Genomic DNA, 19,256 nt, shown 5'->3' on the forward strand with positions numbered 1-19,256 from the left:
GGTTCTTTGGTTCCTTTCCACATTCCATATAGGTTAGTAAGAGTTAGTGAGCTGTGGGCATGTTATGTTGGCACTAGAAACATAGCAACACTCGTGGGACACCACCAGCACACATTTGGATGTGTTGCTTGTTGACGTAAACAATGCATTTCACTATATGTTTCGATGTATATGTGACAAAAAAAGCTAATCTTTTGTATTTGTAGAATAAAAAAGTGAAAGGTAATGGCATCTACATCTACACTTTGGCTTTAACTACTTTGCATGGCTTGAATTTAAGGATGTTGACACATTGGTTCCTGGAGACTTTGCCTGATGAATAAGATCTTAAGAGTAAAATCAATTTCAGCAAGGAGAAAACATGTTTACAATTTTATTTTAGTTGTTGTGAATGAAGAAATAGGGAAGTAATCTGGAGCTTTGATATAGCTTATTTAATGATGAATTCATTAGGAGTGATTTGACTTACTAGTGTGAAAATATGCTTTTGTTTTTGAATGCTACACAATAAATTTCAACAATTCCTTTTGTATTAGTGCTTTGGTCTGCTGGGCGTGAATGGAGCTGGGAAAACCACCACATTCAAGATTCTGACGGGAGATGTAGGACCATCGTCAGGACGTGCAACTATTAGGACTCCTGCAGGGTAATTATGTCTCCAGAATTTCATAGTTAGGTTTTAATGACTGTTAATTCCCAGATCCATTTCTGCTATACAGATTTTTATAATTAAAGTTATATAATGAATAATATTGTAAATATTTAACTGAAGCAAGTACAATGAAGGATGCTCAACAGCTGCGGAAGGGTTTGAATACTATTACCTCTTACAAGGTGAAATCAAGCAAAATCAGGACTTTGTTTTTAGACAAGCTCAATGCCTGTATGTTTGCTTTGACCATCAAAACATGGAGGAACCTTTGCAATCTCCCACATCCCCCACTGACCTTGTGATTTCAGTCTTTGAGGCTGACATGAGAGCATCTTTCAGGAGGGTGTACCCACAGAAAGCATTCAGCCCAGATGGAGTACCAGTCCAAGTACTAAAGACCTGTGCTGGTCAGTTGGCTCCAGTATTCACTGAGATCTCACCTCTTGCTTTGGTAGTCTGAGGAACCCACCTACCTCAAACAGGCTTCAATTATAACAGTGCCTAAGAAGAACATTATAACTTGCCCCAGTGACCATCATCCAGTAGCACTTACATCCATGGTCATGAAATGTTGTGACAGGTTACTTATGAAACATATCATCATGGTGAGAAGCAACTGGGATCCACTTCAATATGCCTACCAGCATAAGAGTTGCCATATCATTGGCTCTTCACTCAATCCTGGAACATCCAAACAGCATACGAGTTGCATAGATCAGGATGCTCTTTATTGACTACAGCTCAGCATTCAATGTTATCATCCCCTCAAAACTGCAGGCCCCAGTCGATTTGGACTGGCAACATCTTCTCCACAATCTCCATCAGCAGAAGGTTGTGTGCCTATGCTCCTTGCTCTGCTCACTGTACACTTATGACTGTGTGGCTAAGCATAGCTCCAATGCCATAGTTAAGTTTGCTGACAAGCCCACTGTTGTTGGCCAAATCAAAGGTGTTAACAAATCAACATATAGGAAGGAGATTGAAAATCTAGTTGAGTGGTGCCACAACAACAACCTCTCAGTCAACATCAACAAGACCAAGGAGCTGATTATTGACTGCAGCAGGAGGAAACCAGAGGTCCACAAGCCAGTCCTCATCTGGGGATCAGAGGTAGATAATGTCAGCAATTTTAAATTCTTCGGTGTTATTTCAAAGGACCTGTCCGGGGGTGGGGGGGGGGCAGCATTTAACTGCCATTATGAATAAAGCAGGGCATGCCTCTTCTTCTTTAGAAGTTTGGGAAGATTTGGCATGACATCAAATATTGGTGGAGAGTATATTTGACTGGCTGCATTACAGCTTGGTATGGAATTACAACTGCCCTTGAACGGAAAATCCTACAAAAAGTTATGATCAAGACCACAGACTTGGCACAAATTCACAGTCTATCAGACAACAGTGATTCCTACTGTACCTTCCTACATGCTTTGAGACCTTAACTACCAAGAGACATCTCCAGAACAAACCACCCATGCTGACATCGGAGAAAGAGCATCTGTGATGGTATTGAGAGCCTTAAGGATGTGCATTGCAAGCATTTAGAGAAAGGAGTGCACCATCTCACGAGCTCTCCACCAACTTTTGCCATCAGTCACATGTGGTGGAAGAATCTGTGGTTTCATTGACCATCTCAGAATCCACCAAGTCAAAGTAAATCATCTTTAGTCTTGAGAGATGAAGTGCTTGCTGTGTTATGTGTGCCAGAGTGATGCCATTTCATTTGGTTGTATTCATGGATATTCATATATGATCGAATGACGACTACAGTTTGAGTTGAACTTGGATGAAGCACTGCTTAAGAAAAATAAGAAGAGTCCAGTCTAGCCATTGACCTAGTATTGCTTTGTATCAGATAGTACAAGGACAACATTGATTCTTGGCATGCATACATTTTTGTAAATGTTTTCTTAAATATTATGCCAAAGATTGTTCTACTCTAATACTGGTGCAGAGTTTCAACCCAAAATGTTGACAATTCCTTTTCTCCCACAGATGCTACTCAGCCCATGAGTTCCTCCAGCTGATTGTAATCCAGATTACATAATCTGCAGTCTCTTACATCTCCAATCCAGTAGTTAATTTTGCTTTGAATCTAACTAACACAAAGCATGCTGTAATGCAATACCAGCAATTGGGCTGCATTCTCTGCCTTTCTAGATGTATTTTATTTCCTAATTAATAATTAAAGAAAGCATTCCTGTCAGGAAAATCCTATGTGGAATTAAATTTGCTGTTGCTAGGTTACTACAAGATTTTTCATTTTCTTCATAGCAACGGTGGAGAAAATTTTCATCCTTGGTCTCCAATGTCTAATAACTGCAAGAGGACCATCCACTGGTTGAACTTTTCTCCCTGCATTTCCCTCCAATAAGTTCACTTCTGTCCTCTGATTTTAAATGTGGCGTGTTTACCTCTTTTATATTAGGACTGAACAAGATATTGTGGGTAGCAGTATTGATGGGACACTGATCGGCTATTGTCCCCAGTCTGATGCATTGGATGAACTGTTGACTGGTTGGGAGCACCTGTATTATTATGCTAGAATCCGTGGCCTGCCTGAAAAGAAGATCAAGAAGGTGAGTCACTGTAAATACATATTTATAAAAGTGTTGCTCATTTAGCCTTGTTCTTGTTTTTATGCTGCTCATTCAATGGAGATATCTAATATTATCCCTTGCCCTTTCCCAGAACAGGAATGGTAAATTGGTTTATTATTATCACATGTATCCAGGTATAGTGAAGGAAGTTTGTTTTGCATGACATCTGTGCATATCATTTCATCAGATCAGTGTACTGAAGTAGGACAAGGGAAAACGAATAACAGGATGGAGCATACAATGCTACAGTTACATAAACTATGTTTTATTCTGCTAAAAACAAAGCCATGGAAGAGCCAGAAATGTGCATGTAGCCCTCCTAAAACTGTTGGAATTACTTGGTTAGCAGCTGTGGAGAGAGCAACGGAGTTAACTTTTTAGACTGATAACTTCTTATCAGGAGTAGGAACATCTAGAGATTAAACAAGTTTTAAATGGTAAACAAAGAGCGGAGAGCCAGAGTGAGGAAAAGGGAAGATCAGTAATAGAGTGCTTAGGAGGAGAGACTGGGAGGTGAAAGTGATGGAGCCAACTGTGAGACTGGAACACAAACAATGTATCTGTCTGGAGTAAAAGTAGCTTAAATTTCTTACTGGTCTTGTCTTTTTTCTCACATTGTCGATTTGCCCATTGTACGAATTGCTCCAGTCTTCAGCCAATTTCTTGTTAGCATTCTAGATTGACTCACACCAGTTTAATATCTCCTCTGATATCTAGGAAAGGTATAAATAGGAGGAGATGAATGAAGTCTGAAGTTATAGCCAATTAGATTGAATGGGAGTCTCCCACTCTTTCTTTATGAGGCTGAGAATAAGGAAGGAAAGAAGCCTGTGGAAACCAATATTTTGTTAGCATTGATTGTACCTCTGGCTGAATGACCAGGTGCAGTGTTCCATTTTAAATTCATTTATTTATTTTTTGACATAGAGCACAGAACAGACCCTTTTTGGTCCTTTGAGCTGCAATGCCCAGCAACCCCCAATTTAACCCCAGCCTAATCACAGGACAATTTGCAATGACCAATTAACCTACTAACCAATATGTCTTTGGTCTGTGGGAAGAAATTGTAGTACCTGGAGAAAACCCATGCATTCTACATGGGGGAGCTTACAGACTCCTTGCAGATGAATTCTGAATTGAACTCCAAACTCCAGTGCTCCTAGCTGTAACTGCTACACTACCATGGTGCCCACAGTCAAAAATAACTGGGCTTTTACAACTACAGTACACTTAAGTTACATTGTTTTAAATCCTTTTCAGCAATGAAAAATGTAGTCACAGACTTGTAAAGAATAATAGGATTGAATAGAGCAGACATGGATTTATGAAAAGAAAATCATGTGTGACTAATCTCTAGAGCTCTTTGGTGCTGTGAGTATTAGAACAGATAAGGGGGAACCAGTGAATCTGGTGTAATTGGATTTTCAGAAGGTGTACAATAAGGTCCCATGTAGAAATTTGCTTGGTGAGATCAGAGTATACAGAGCATGGTGGGAAGGAGGAGAGGTTAAATATTAACATAGATTGAGAATTTCTTGTGGGTAAAATGAAAGTTGTCTGAATAAATGGACCATGTGACTGATGGAGTATGAGAAGGATCAGTGAGTGGGTCCTAGTTTTTCCCAATCCATGTAAAAAAAATTGGCTAAGTGGATCAAATCTCATATTTCCAAATGTGTTAATGTTACTAATTTAGTATGATTGTGAGTATGAAGGAATTGTGAAGAGATTCCAAGGAATGTAGACAAGCTCTGAATTTGAGCAAGAACATGGTAGATGGAATACGATGTAGATGGCACATGCAGTAGAAATGAGGAGTATTTGTTAAATGGTGAGAGACTGGCTATGCTGAAGTATACAGGTTTCTCAAAGCAAACATGTAATGCAGCAAACAATTAAGGGGGCAAATATAATATTAGCCTTTGTTGCATGAGGATTTGAATATAGTTAATTAGAAGTCTTACTGTGATTTTATAGGTTGTGGTATATTGGGTGTAGTTTTGGTCTTCTTCTCTAAGAATCATTGTACTCCCGTAATATATCAAGTTGAATGAAAATTCACACTTTTGGTTCCAGAGAAGTACATTTCACAGTATGAGTTTAGATTATTCTCTCCGACTTAGAAGAATGAGAGGAAATCTCATTTGAAACTTCCAAAGGGGGGGCCATGCTAGATGCAGAGAGGATGTTTATGGCCCACCCCTCTACTCCTCCCCCAATCCCTAACTGGAGAATCTTAGACCAGAATAAGGGTAGGACATGAGGAAACAATTCTTCATACTGAAGGTGGTGAACTGGATGGCTATCAATTGGAAATTATAGTTAAGAATTACACTTAGTTAATTTAAAACTGATATTTTTCTGCACATTAAGATACTCACAGGTTATGGAGATAGTATTGAAAAATGTTACTGAGCCACAATAGGAATCATTTTTAAGTTTATTATTGTTGCCTTATATGACATAAAATTTGTTGCTTTGCGGCAGCAGTACAGTACAAAGACATAAAATTACTATAAATAAATGAGTACAAAAAAAGAATGACAAGGTGGTGTTCATGGACTGTTTGGAAATCTGATGGAAGAGGGGAAGGAGCTGTTCCTGAATCAATGAATGTGGGGCTTCAAGATTCTGTACCTCCTCCCTGATAGTAGTAAAAAGAGGAGGGAGTGTTCGGGATGGTGACGATCCTTAATGTTGGATACCACTTTCTAGAGACACTGCCTCTTCAAGATGTCCTCAATCACAAGTTGTGCCTGTGATAGAGCTGGCTGAATCCTCTGCAGCCCCTTACGATCCTTCGTACCAGGCTGTGACACAACCACCAAGAATACGCTCCACTGTACATCTAGAGAAATTTACAGGAGTCTTTGGTGACTCTTCATTTTTAATCTTAATGCTTATTGGGGAAGGGTTGAACAGCTAGATGGCCTACACTTGTTCCTACTTTTTTGAATATTCTCATTTGCTTCAAGATTACTATATCCTCACAAAACCAGCATATTTTGCAGATATGCCATTGCCCCAGAATTCCTTTCTGTCTTTCCCTGTGCCATGCTGTTTGCCCCAGTGTGACCTCTTGCTCTAGAAGCTGGCTACCCAGGAGTTCAGCATGGCTTGTTGCAGTGCAGGGGCTGTCTTGGTACCAGCAATCACTGAACTCACAACCACTTTTACATGTGCTGAGTGCCCAGTTTAGAGATTATCGTACTCCCTGCCACCACCCAGATTTTAACACATGTGATGCACCAGTAGTGTTATACTGTTTACTTTTTAAACTTCTATCGTAAATGCACCTTAATTTCTTTGCGGCAATATTACTTTATGTTGTCTATGAGTTATATGTACTGTGTTGTGCATCTTGGTCTGGAGGACCATTGTTTCATTTGGCAGTATACACGTATATAGTTGAATGACAATAAACTTGAACTTTTACAACTGTATTTGTCCAGCAAAGACAATTAGTTTTCCAACTGTAATTTCTGAAATCTTTAATATAAATTTGAATTAAGTTAAATGACTACTTACGTTTCAGAATTGTAAATTTATCATGACAGATTATTGATAGAGGTTGGCAATTTCAGATCAACTTGAGCTTCTCCATGATTAGAGCAAAATTTCTCTCTTCTGCTGCTGTTGAAGTCAAATGAAACGGGTTGAAGCTAGGACTGTCAATAAAAGTTTGTTCTTCTACCTATATTTTAATCAGTTTTAATATTGTATTTTGGTGTAGGCTATGAAGTTATTGTTCCATGTAATAAGCACTGCTGTCTAATTTTGCCTCAGCCTACCTGTCAAATTTGCTTTCTTACAGTTCATAAATGTACTTTGTTAAAAAACTGTTATTGGTGTATTGTTATTGGTCTCAAGTCTGGTAAGTTTTTAATATATTTCTTCTCCCCCCATTGTAGACTATTCATGATCTTGCTCATCGCCTGCATCTGACATTACATATTAAGAAAATAGTGAAGACATACAGCGGTGGCACCAAGAGGAAGCTGTCAACAGCATTGGCGTTGATTGGCAAACCACAAGTTATTTTACTGGTGAGATTACAGATTTACAGGAGATTCCAATTATACAGTTAGCATTAAATGCTTCTGATTTTCTTTTGGAATATTTAATTGAACAGAGCTTGCATTATTGGGTTAGATCTTTTTGCTGGACAAAGGAGCAAGATGGGTGAACAATGATATCAATTTTCTGAAGATGCAACACGATGTAAGGCAATGACGTTTTAAGACTTTAGTTATGGGAGAGATTGTTTTCCCCTGGAGTGAGGAAGGCTGAGGGCGACCTGATGAAAGTATGAGATTATGAGAAACGTTCATAGTCAGAATCTTTTCCCCAGGGTAGGTGGAGTGAAAATAAGAACACAGTGGTTTAAGGTGAGAGGACTGAGGGGTCTTGAGGATTGTGAATATCTGGAACACTGTCAGAGCAACTGGTACAATTAGATACAATAACCACATTTAAGAGATATTTCAGACAAACACTTCAATAGGCAATGCAAAGAAAGGTACAGTCCTAATAAGGGCACATTGAATTAGCATAGGCATCAATTTTCAGGACAAAAAGATTAGCATGAACTTTGTGAGCCAGAAGTCCTGGTTTTACACTATAGCACTCAATAACCTAGATGATTTAACTGCTCTTCTTTAAGCAGTCTGAGGATAATATTTTGATGTGTAGGAATTTTTTTGTATTTAGGATGAGCCAAGCACAGGAATGGATCCTGAATCCAAGCGTTTTCTCTGGAAGGTGATCCTAAGTGAAATGGAGGCTGGGTGTGCAGCCATCTTGACATCACACAGGTACGTCAACTTGACTTTTGGCACATAGCATACAAATGAACGATGAAAGCACAACCTGTATTTGTATTTGTTTTGGTGTAGCGTGGTGTGCCATGCCAAAAAGCCAGCTGAAATTCCAAAGCTGAAAATTCTTTGCAAGTGAGGTTGCACACTTGTTAAAGTAATTGCATGGGGTCCATTAAAATTTGCTAAAAGTACAGTAGAAAATATACCATCTGCAATAGATTCATGACCTTCAAACTTTAGTATGGGTGAACCATACGTTAGAGAACAGAATTGAAAGAGATGATATGTTACACGTACCTGGTGGTCTTGTATCTACACCTCCAATGCACAGAGGACCAAGATACAATTTCCTAAACCATACAGAATAAAATTCAAGCACTCACCATAAAAACAATATTCCACTTTAGATATGCTCGGCCAATGTCTGAAGTTCTTTATTCAGGTTGCTGCCCTGCCACAGTATCGAAGTAGGATTTATTGGAGTCACAACTGTTATACTATATGACTATAACAAATGTGTTATCCTGTTTGTCCATTTTTATCTGGTTGACCATAACCTCCTTTTCCAGTGCATTTTCACCATTGTACTAATGGCTGGAACTACACTTCCCTTCAAAATTTCCTCTATGATATTCATCCATAATATCCATGTTCTTCTGATGCTGGCCTCTACATCCTCTGTTGAAAGTATTGAACTTCCAAGGTCCTGTGCTGTTTAGAACCTCTCTGAGTGTTCTTCAACTTAAACAGCACTCTATGTCTGAAGCCACGATATGCTGTGAATTTGTTAAAAACTGTAGTTATTCAATCAATTATTGGTGTCATAACCCTAGGGTTTTTGCTTTCTCCAAAAAATTACCTGTTCTTCTCTTAATTTATTGAATCATCATTTTGTAATCTTTAATAAAAGTCTCTAAAGGTTGGCCACAATTAGTATTGGGTTATTGAAAGTATCACTCACTCCTTGAGGAGTTTTTGAACCAGTTAAGCTTACCAGATAACCCTAAATCACACTAATTATGTAATGTACTAGGTATTTTTCTATGCAGTACCTACAACATCACATTATATATACTATGCTTATTTAGTGATGAAGTACTGGTTTATTTAATCAGCAATGCAAAGATTTTATAACCACAAATTGTACTTTCAAGATAAATTTTCTCTGGCAAAAAGCTACATTTTTGTTGGTTGGGCTTTAAAAATATGAGATAACTTAAATTGAAAATGCTCTAATTTATATTTATATAAAAATTTGTTTACATAGTTTTGCAAAATTTGAAAACCATGGTGAGTTATAATGGACTGATTGCTTTAGAAGTGGAGTGAGCCATTACTGATTTGAACTTCCCTTCCAGGCCGATTTACTGAAACAATATTGGTCTGTTAAATGCTTAATGGATATCTTATTTACTGATTTACCAAATGTTTAAAGCTATTGTCTTGTTAGCATTGTTTAACACTATTGATCTGTAAGCATTTGAAGAATTTAATTATGTTTTCTAAATCCTTTGGCTGAAATTGAGATGCAAACAAAATGCTTGGTAAAAGCATGTGCATGGCCTTTTTTTTTACTGTGTGCATTGTTTTTTTCCATCACAAACCTTTTTTTCTTGTTCTTTTTCTTCTTCAGCATGGAGGAATGTGAGGCCTTGTGTACCAGACTTGCCATTATGGTAAATGGGAAATTCAGATGCATTGGCTCTCCCAAACACATTAAAAACAGGTAGGTTTGGCATTCTGTACAGAACCACCTTGCTAAACTACAGACAAGTACAGAATGCAACGATCTTCTTTAAATAAATGCCTGTTTTGTTTATGTTTTGTGGCAAGAATAAAATGAAGGGACTTTTCTAACAAAATTGAAACTTTGAAATGAAACTTCAATGGACACATTTACACAATAAATCAATGCTGCCCCTCCTGCAGATTCATTTCCCCGTTTGTTTTTCTTCAGCTATGACTCAGCACTTTGCAGTTGAATCTTTAGGGATGATGAGAAACAAGGCACAAATTCAAATGTTTAAATTTTAGCCAGTTGAATAATAGTTCAGATTTAAAAGCAAATATTTGTCCCTAATCCTAGTTAATTTTGACCAATTTGGCATCAATTAATCAGATTATTTCTGGGAAGAATGCACACACTTGACTCTGAGAAAGGGTATTTTCATGGTAGTGTACAACTTGTTATCAGATGCGAGAAACTTCTAAAGAATTTGCCAAGAAGCATTGATAAAAATTGTCATTATTATTTTTTGCAAGAGAACTTGTGCCAGACGAATGTCCCTGAACAGCGATTTATGGCCACATTTAGAACTGTAGTTGCTTCTAAAAGTTCATCCCATTAAAGCACAAGGAATGAATTTTGAAGGTAGAATACGAACTGATGTTATTACAGGGTCCATTTAGTTCTACCAACCAGGAATCATTTCAATGTAATAATGCTGTTTCAAATAGTGCATTTTAATATGTAATGTTTTATTTTGTTAGGTTTTTAGAACACTTTTCTGGTACTTTAGCAATTATTTTTTAAATAAAAATTTACAGATTACTTCCACTTCTGTGTCATGAAAAATAAGAAAATTAATTCTTTTGTTAATCACTTAGGTTTGGTGGAGTTTATTCAGTTAAAGTAGCACTCTATCAAAAATCAGCCAGTGCAATGGAGCTCACAGAGCTACTGATGTCACATTTCCCAGGCACAACGTTGAAGGTATTTTATTAACAATGTTATGTAATTAAAGAGAAAGATTAATTAAATGGTTATGTTAAATTTAAAGTAAAGTAGTAACGTTTAAAGTTTAGTAAAGTTTACTTGGCTATAATTAAGCTACAATAGCTCAGATTTTGTGATGAAAGCTTTGCATTTTGCTAGTTTTGCCAGGGTTTACTGAGGCCCAATGCTAACCACTAAGTACTACTTCATGTTATGCCCCATCAGAATGTTTTCTCAACTCCTTTCTGCTATTTCCCAACCAATTACCGAGCTATATTAGAAGGTAGAATCCTATTCCCTATGTTTCTAATCATTTGCATTGGAACTTATTGTTAGAGAAATTAATTTGTTCAGGAAATTCAATTAAAGTTGATTGCAAGTAGATTAGACACAGACTTTGGAGTAAAGAGCTTTATTCACGATATCATAGGTAATGGAACCTCCAACAGTGGGTTTCAAACTCCAAATAATACCGAGAACACAGCTCCTTTTTACATGTACAAATCAATCAAAAAGCAAAGGCTGTTTGATTCCCTTGTGAATTACAAAGGATAAACCAGGTTCACACGCAGTTCTCTTGTGATAAGCTACACCCATAGCAACAGTAAAAGACTAAAAATTCAGTCCTGTGAATAACTTCATATTAACAGACAGTTTGTCTCATATCCTTAAGGCTAATTCTTACAAGATAAGCAACTGCAAGTATTTATGTTAAGACTTGTCTCTGCTAAAAACCAAGGCCATATCTCTCACAAATTAAATTGCTAACTGGTTTCCATATTCAAAAGCCAATATTAACCCTTTGTCTAGCAAAATCTTCAATTCACTATCTTTTCCTCCACACTTATCAAATGTCTTTCAGAAGATCAGAAGATCTACAGAAGCTCCTCATCCAAAGACCTCTTCAAAATATTTCAACTAGTTTCATCAAGCATAACTATCACAATTCCATCTGTTGACATTTAATATTTCCCCTCCTGATAGATTCCACTTATTTCCCCATAAATGATGTGAAGCTGACAACTCAATCCCCTCATCTCCCTCCCTTAAATAACTGAGTGACATCTTTATCTGAAAGTACAATTCCCAAATTTAGACAACTTTAGAAAGTTTTAAAATTCCCTGAGTGATAAATATCAAGTCCTTCATGAAGGTTTGTTTTTAAATTGTTATTCAAAGGAAAGGGGAAAGAAAAACTGATTAAATTGAATCTGGAGGATTAATAAGAAAGAACAGGGCCATTAAGCTTTTAAAGAAAGAATGACCAGACTTTGATTCTGCTGTTAGAAACAGGACCATTGTAATACAGTCTTGCAATCTATGTTATTCATCTTTGCTGCTTCCTTTTTCCCCAGGAGGAACATCAACATGTTCTGGAATATCATGTGCCCCAGAAAAAAGGTGATTTAACAAAGATGTTCCGGTTTCTTGAGGATAACAAAGAGCAACTCGAAATAAATCACTACTCCATTAGCCAAGCAACACTTGACCAGGTACTATACAAGTATTTGATATGCAATATCAGCAAATGATGAAGGTTAAATTAAAGTTTCAGTCCTCTTTTCACAGATGCACATGACCTATTCAGTACAGCATTTAATGAGTTTACTTCTGATTTCCAGCATCTGCAGATTTTCTATTTTCATCTTGCTCTTTGTCACATATTAATTTATTTCATTTCCTGCTCCCTGATACGTTTCTTGATTGTACTGATGGATAAATCTACCTTTGATCCAGTAAGTATCGGAGTTCAGTCAAAAGTTTATGTGCTCATTTACAAGATTCTGAGAGGAAACATAGAAAACCTGCAGCACAATACAGGCCCTTCGGCCTACAAAGTTGTGCTAAACACATCCCTACCTTAGAAATTACTAGGCTTACTTATAGCCCTATATTTTACTAAGCTCCATGTACCAATCTAAAAGTCTCTTAAAAGACCCTATCATATCTGCCTCCACCACCGTTGCCAGCAGCCCATTCCACGCACTCACCACTCTCTGAGTAAAAAACTTACCCCTGACATCTCCTCTGTACCTACTCCCCAGCACCTTAAACCTGTGTCCTCTTGTGGCAAACATTTCAACCCTGGGAAAAAGTCTCTGACTATCCACACGATCAATGCCTCTCATCATTTTATACACCTCTATGACATCACCTCTCATCCTCCGTCACTCCAAGGAGAAAAAGCCGAGTTCACTCAACCTATTCTCATAAGGCATGCTCCCCAATCCAGGCAACATCCTTGTAAATCTCCTCTGCACCCTTTCTATGGCTTCCACACCCTTCCTGTAGTGAGGCAACCAGAACTGAGAACAGTACTCCTAGTGGGGTCTGACCAGGGTCCTATATAGCTCCAACATACGCCTGCTTAACCACAGGGTCAACCTGCGCATCAGAAAGCATTTTATGAAAGATCTTTGACCTGAAACATTAACAGTGTTTCTTTTTCATAGTTGCTGCCCAACTTTCTGACCATTTCAAATATTTTCTGCTTTTGTTTCAGATTTAGGTTATCATTATTTTACAAGGACCGGTTGAAGTTCAGTGCTATTAATTACTGACAGAATTAATTAATTCCAGGGTCATTCCAGTCACTTATCTGAATTTACTATCATAAAATATGAGACTTAAGTTGCCACAGTTGCCATCAGCACTAATTTACAAGTTGTTTATATGGCATAACTGTTTAGTACATAGTTAGAATGAATGGTGCTGTCACCCTGATCCAGTGTGAAGGGGAAAAGTAATCAATCCACCGATCCCTTTACTGTTTTTAGCTCATCCATATATGGTCTTGATCATTAACTGTATTATGCACTTGCATATATGAGCAACAGTGGTTAAATTTAATGAAGGCCTAGAATAGCAGTGCTCAGCTTTGAACTAATTATGGTTTTTTTGATGCAAGTAGTTTTAATTTGTTTTATTTTAATTTTGATCATTTAACATGTCACATTGTTGTATTTTTATGTTAATTAGGACTAGTTAGATCAAAAAATAAAAAGCTGGGAATCTATTTGGATGTAGCTCATCATTTCAAGTTGGAAGTAGCATAGATTGAAACTACGAAGTTTTTAAATACCTTTTGGAACATATTCACTGCAGGGAAACTTACCTACTAGAGGTGCTCATTGGAAAATCATGTGCGAGTAGGCTCTAAATTTGTATGAACTAAAGTTAAATGATTGCAGTAGGTTTAAGCAATTCCTATAGCTTGGCCCAACTGCGATTTAAATTAAGATGCTGAAAATAATACCTATTACACAGCAATAAAGTTACAATTTACTGAGTGCAGCTGATTAGAAATGTGGATGGTGTCTGACTTACGACCCTTGCTTTTCCTTTGCATTGCCCTTCACCTCCCACCCCTCGCTATAAATCTAACGGAAGTTAAAAGAGCTTCTCATCAGTATTCATCATTCATTCAGTCTTTCTCCCCCAATAGACCTGAAGTTGAAAACCTGTCTGACATCTTATCCTATTCCTGTTTTATTCACTAGGTCTTCATTAATTTTGCTCATCAGTTAGAGGAACCTCTGGCTGAAGAAGCTGCAGAAGTAGACAAAAGAAACCCATCGGTGTAGAGCTGTGAAGAATGGAATGCTGAAATTAATAACAGGATACTGACTTTACTTTCAAAGTTAATGTTTTAAATCTCAGGATATGATAAATATTAAATACCTCAGCCATTTATTTTCTTGTGTCAATCGAAAGGATTTTCTTTTAAACTTAAACTTGTCTAACGATGATGGATTTTCAAAACACTTTTTGCACAATTGATCTGCTTACATTTTACATGGAACCAAGCTGGAGTAGATTACAATTTAAATCATAAAAATGCTGGATTTACAATATTGTAATGCCTATTATTCAAGTGGCTGGTATAATCATGGAGGAAAATCAGAAGATGCCTAGAACAATGTGTTACATGGAAAAAGATTTAAAACACAAGATCTGTTCATTTAAGATTTGTTAATTAGTGGTGTTGAAGACAAATATCAGAAAATTAAGTTATATCGAAATAAAAATCAGTTTTTGAATACTCCCTATTTTGATGCAATCAGCCTGAAGAAAGTCCATCAAATGATAACTGTTTCTGGTCAAAATGAATCCAGCAAATGAGCTGTTCTGACAAAATTGTCACTTTGTGTAATTTGTTTCTGCACTGTATTATATAATTAATTTAATGATCTTCATAAAGTAAATAATATTTCATCAACTGGTATCTAAAAAAACATACTTTTCCTTAATCATTAGATTAAACTTTAATTCTGGGTTAGTTAAATAAATCAATGTAAGATGCAATACTGTTAAAGTCAATTTTTTGAATGTAGTTGAATGTTTTCTTTAGATCTACTTATGTCTGGTTCAGCAAAAGTCTGGTTAAGAAGAAAGTCAATCTCTTTTCCACAAAAATGCCTTTTTGACATATTGACAGTTGTAACATGCAGTGGGTTCCTATATGTTAATTATTTGATTAGTTAATGGTCCCTCAATAGATTTTAGTAATGATCTGAGAGTCAACTAAGTTAAAATAGTTTCTGTGAATCCTGTGAGAACTGGGATTAATGCTTTAGTTAACGTAATGATTTTTTAAAAAAACAAGGTGAGATTGATAGCATTAACAAATGAACTTACATAGACCATCTTAAAACATCATGTGGGCTTTCTTAACCAGATTCTTGCTGAACTAGGCAGAAATATTTGTATGATTTTTAATGTGATTTATTTAATATAAAAGATGTTGTAATTATAGAATTGTTTATTTTATTCAATGGGAAAATTTACTTTTGTGGATTCCAAAAGAATTATATTTGGAAATTATACATAAAATGCTGAATTAAGTGCAAGATTGATCACTTGTCATTTTGTAACCAAATTGAAATCAAATTTTTTGAACCTTAAAGAATAAAAGTTCAGATTTTCATACTAATTTGCTTTAATGCTTTCTTAGCCAGAGGCCATTTGAGTGTGGCAGCTCTCAGAACTGTCGTTAATTACATTCTCTTGCACAAGCCCATCAAGTCCATCCTGATTTTCCTACTCCTGGGTAGTTTGCAGTGAGCTTTTAACCGACCAACGTCCACACCTTGGGGATATGTGAGGAACCCCACAGAAGAAGATTGACCAGAGGGAGAATGCACAAACTCCACATACAGTACTTGATTGTGACTTCCAATTTTGGCAATTGCACTAACAGTCCATACCAAGTTAATAGTTTTTTTGGCATGAATAACAGTGATGTGTAAATGCAAGGTATAAATTTTCTGTGTTACATTCAAAGTGATGGATGATACCACTACTGGGAATGAAATGATTCTCACTTTAATCAGTGATTGTCAACAGAATGCATCTGCGCCTCTGGCCAGCCTGGGCTGAAGCAGAATAAAGCTCCCCTGACACTGCTTCAATAAGATTTATTTTTTCCCTCTTGCTCAGCCTCGGAAGAGTACCACTTCTGGAATCAACGTGAACAACTAGATCTCTCAGACTAAACATTCTTAAAGTTTCAGAGAATTGGCCTACCAATTTGTACTAGCTTGGTACAATGGTGATGGCATGCTGCCCTTAACCTCTTCAGGTCTATCTGAGGCTGCACAAGCTCTAAGGTGATAATAAAGGGAAATAAATTCACATACACATTGGAGGAGGAGGAGAGGGGCGGGGTGTAGAAATCATTACTGTATCAAACAATATGTTCTTGAATGTAATGAATACAGCTAAAAAGTTTATGGGGAGAATATCATGAGTAAACACCACAGGAAGCCATTTGATCCATCATGTCTGTGCAGCATTGGCCGCTTCATTTACTGAGGAGTTGCAAATGGAATTGGACATTCCCATTTCTCAGCATTTGATGGAAAGTAAGCCAATGATGAAACAGCTAAAGATGATTGGGTCCAGAAAACCGATCTGAGGAATTCCTATAGTGATATCCTGAATTCCAACATCCACAACCATCTTCATTTGTGTTAGGTATGACTCACTGCAGGATTTCCTGCATCTGCCTGACTCTGTAGTCATTGTAGCTGACGAATTGAGTCTCACTGGAACAGGGGTTCACAACCTTTGTTATCCATGGAACCCAATCATTAAATGAGGGGTCTGTGGACCCCAGCTTGGGAACCACAGCACTAAGGTTTTGAAAATGGAGCCTTCTACAATAGCACTGCCACAACACGTCAAGTTTGAACTCCATGTTTGTAATGGTCATTATTTGGTACTTGTGTGATGTGAATGTTATTGTCTTCATCTAGTCTTGCCTACCTCTTACTGCATGGAGACATAGGCCAAATAATTTTCTGATGTGATGCTCATGGAATTGAACATGGTACATCATCAGCAAACATCATCTCTTTTGTCCTTATAGTAGAAGGAAGATCAGTGATTAAGTATTTAGGGATAGTTGGGCCTGTGCCAGAGTTGAAATGAATGACATTCAACAACCACAACCATCTTCCTTTCTGCAAGGTATGATTCCAGCTATTGAATTGTTTTCTGCTTGTTACTCATTGGTCTCAGTCTTACCAGTACACCAAGTGTACCATCACCAGCACACTTGAGTGCATCACATCATGATGTACTCAATCAAATACTGTTGTGATGTTAACTGTTGTCTCATTCATCTCACCTCTGAAAATCAATTCAAGTTCAGGTTTAAATACCATTCAACCATATGTGAATATAGCTAAATGAAACAGTGTTCCTTTGGGACCAAGGTGCAAATCACATTACGAACAGCGCACAACAATTAGCACAAATGGTTATGATTGCAGAAAAACACAGAGGGATAAAAATAATATAGCCCAGTCCCTGAGTAGCATGATCTGTAGATTGATGGTAAATTGTCCTAATCCAATTTGTTCTTCCACTGAGCAAACACTAGTGAGCAGCACCAATGGGCAGGCCAGCCCCAACCCAGTATGGATTCTGGTGTGTCCACAGAGGCCTCTGCTCTCTCCCACACTGCCTCTGGTGTCTCCTCCCCAGCAACTTCAATAGGTGTCCCTTCCACAACTGAGGCAAGGCAGTTGTCCTGCCTTTGGCCTTGCCAGTGAACCGGACTTGTAGTATTTTACATTACCAATGTTCAACAGGGTTTTGTGAGCACAATAAAAAAAATGCACAGGACAATCACTTGCATCAAACTCTGTCTCAGCGTGACAACATTATGCAACAAGTCCAGCTCCATCACTATCAAGCAATCACTGGTGGGATAGTCGTGCAGTATCCGAGGTTGTTGGTATCCTGCAGTGACTTGTGGCTGCTGTGTCTGAGTGTGAAGACCATTGGTCCACGTTTGAACCACGACTACAATAAAGTCTGGAGCTGAGTGGCTCTGGTGAAATCCAAATTGTCATTCAGTGGATAGCAACTTCTGCTTGATAGCTTGACACATTCCACCTGATGGTGAGGTCATCTAGTTGGTAACCAACTCAACTAGACTTCTGGGTTGTTTTATATTTTAATGCTAAAGGGCTAGTTCACTCCAAATCTAAATCCCTAACCCTGCCGCTTGGATATTGTCTATTTCTTTAGCCTGTTTGTTGCATTGGTTGCTTGCTAGCTATTTTTTTCCCTGTCATACGTATTGAATTAAACTGCAGAATGGATCTGTGGTGGTGAGGAAGATATTCGAATGCCAAGATGGATCAATAATGCTTCAGCTCGGATATGGCTCCAATTGCTTCAGCCTTGTCCCTGCCATTGTGGGGTTGATCTTAGAATATCCTCTACACATCAGGTGATGGAATTGTTACCTTGTCCTTCTTGGCTTAGTGTGACAAAATGGCAGAGCTTTGATTTGATCCATTTATTGTGAGAGCCTTTAGCTCAGTCCATTGCTACAGATGTAGCTTCACAATGTTAATGTCTCTTTCTATGACTGCCCAGTACTACTTTGCAGCGTCTGAGGCATTTTCACATTCTTCATTGAATTAGATAAGGATTTTCATTACAGTAGAGCAAAAGGATAAGATCCTGGGAGATTTGACAGGCTATGGAGTAACTTGAACAAGGTGGCAAACTGATTGGATTATATAGGAAAAATGAATTTTAAAGAAAATAAAAACATACAAGGAAAAGGAGCTCAGAGATCAATACATGGAATTATGATATTGTAGCCATTAGTGAGACTTGGTTGCAGGAGGGGCAGCATTTAATATTCTGGGTTCCGTTGTTTTAAATGGGAAGGGTGGTATTAATAGTTATGGAAAATGTCACAGCAGTGCTCAGTCAGGACAGACTTAAGAATAGTCTAGCAAGGTGTTATGGGTAGAACTGACCATATTAAAAGGGCTATGTTACAAATCACCAACAGTCTGCTGGATTTAGAGGAACAAATTTGTAGAGAGACAGCAGACTGTTGCAAGAAACAGAAGTTAGTAATTGGTGATTTTAATCCTCTACGTATTGATTGAGAGTCCCATACTGTGAAAGGACTAAATAGGATAGAGTTTGTCAAGTGTGTT

At 37.5% G+C, this 19,256-nt stretch overlaps 1 protein-coding gene across 1 annotated transcript in view; it reads left to right on the forward strand.

The window, feature by feature from the left end:
• LOC140732128 (uncharacterized) overlaps positions 1–15,718 on the forward strand; it is a 205,073-nt gene extending 189,355 nt beyond the window's left edge. The window contains exons 57-64 of the mRNA XM_073054312.1: positions 537–646; positions 3,078–3,228; positions 7,161–7,295; positions 7,960–8,063; positions 9,703–9,795; positions 10,677–10,782; positions 12,141–12,278; positions 14,286–15,718. Of these exons, the coding sequence (XP_072910413.1) occupies positions 537–646; positions 3,078–3,228; positions 7,161–7,295; positions 7,960–8,063; positions 9,703–9,795; positions 10,677–10,782; positions 12,141–12,278; positions 14,286–14,369 (921 nt within the window). The 3' untranslated portion in view covers positions 14,370–15,718. The remainder of the gene's footprint in view (positions 1–536; positions 647–3,077; positions 3,229–7,160; positions 7,296–7,959; positions 8,064–9,702; positions 9,796–10,676; positions 10,783–12,140; positions 12,279–14,285) is intronic.
• The last annotated feature ends 3,538 nt before the right edge of the window (positions 15,719–19,256 follow it).

The sequence above is a fragment of the Hemitrygon akajei genome, chromosome 8, assembly GCF_048418815.1.
Source record: "Hemitrygon akajei chromosome 8, sHemAka1.3, whole genome shotgun sequence".
In the NCBI taxonomy this organism is placed as follows: Eukaryota; Metazoa; Chordata; class Chondrichthyes; order Myliobatiformes; family Dasyatidae; genus Hemitrygon; species Hemitrygon akajei.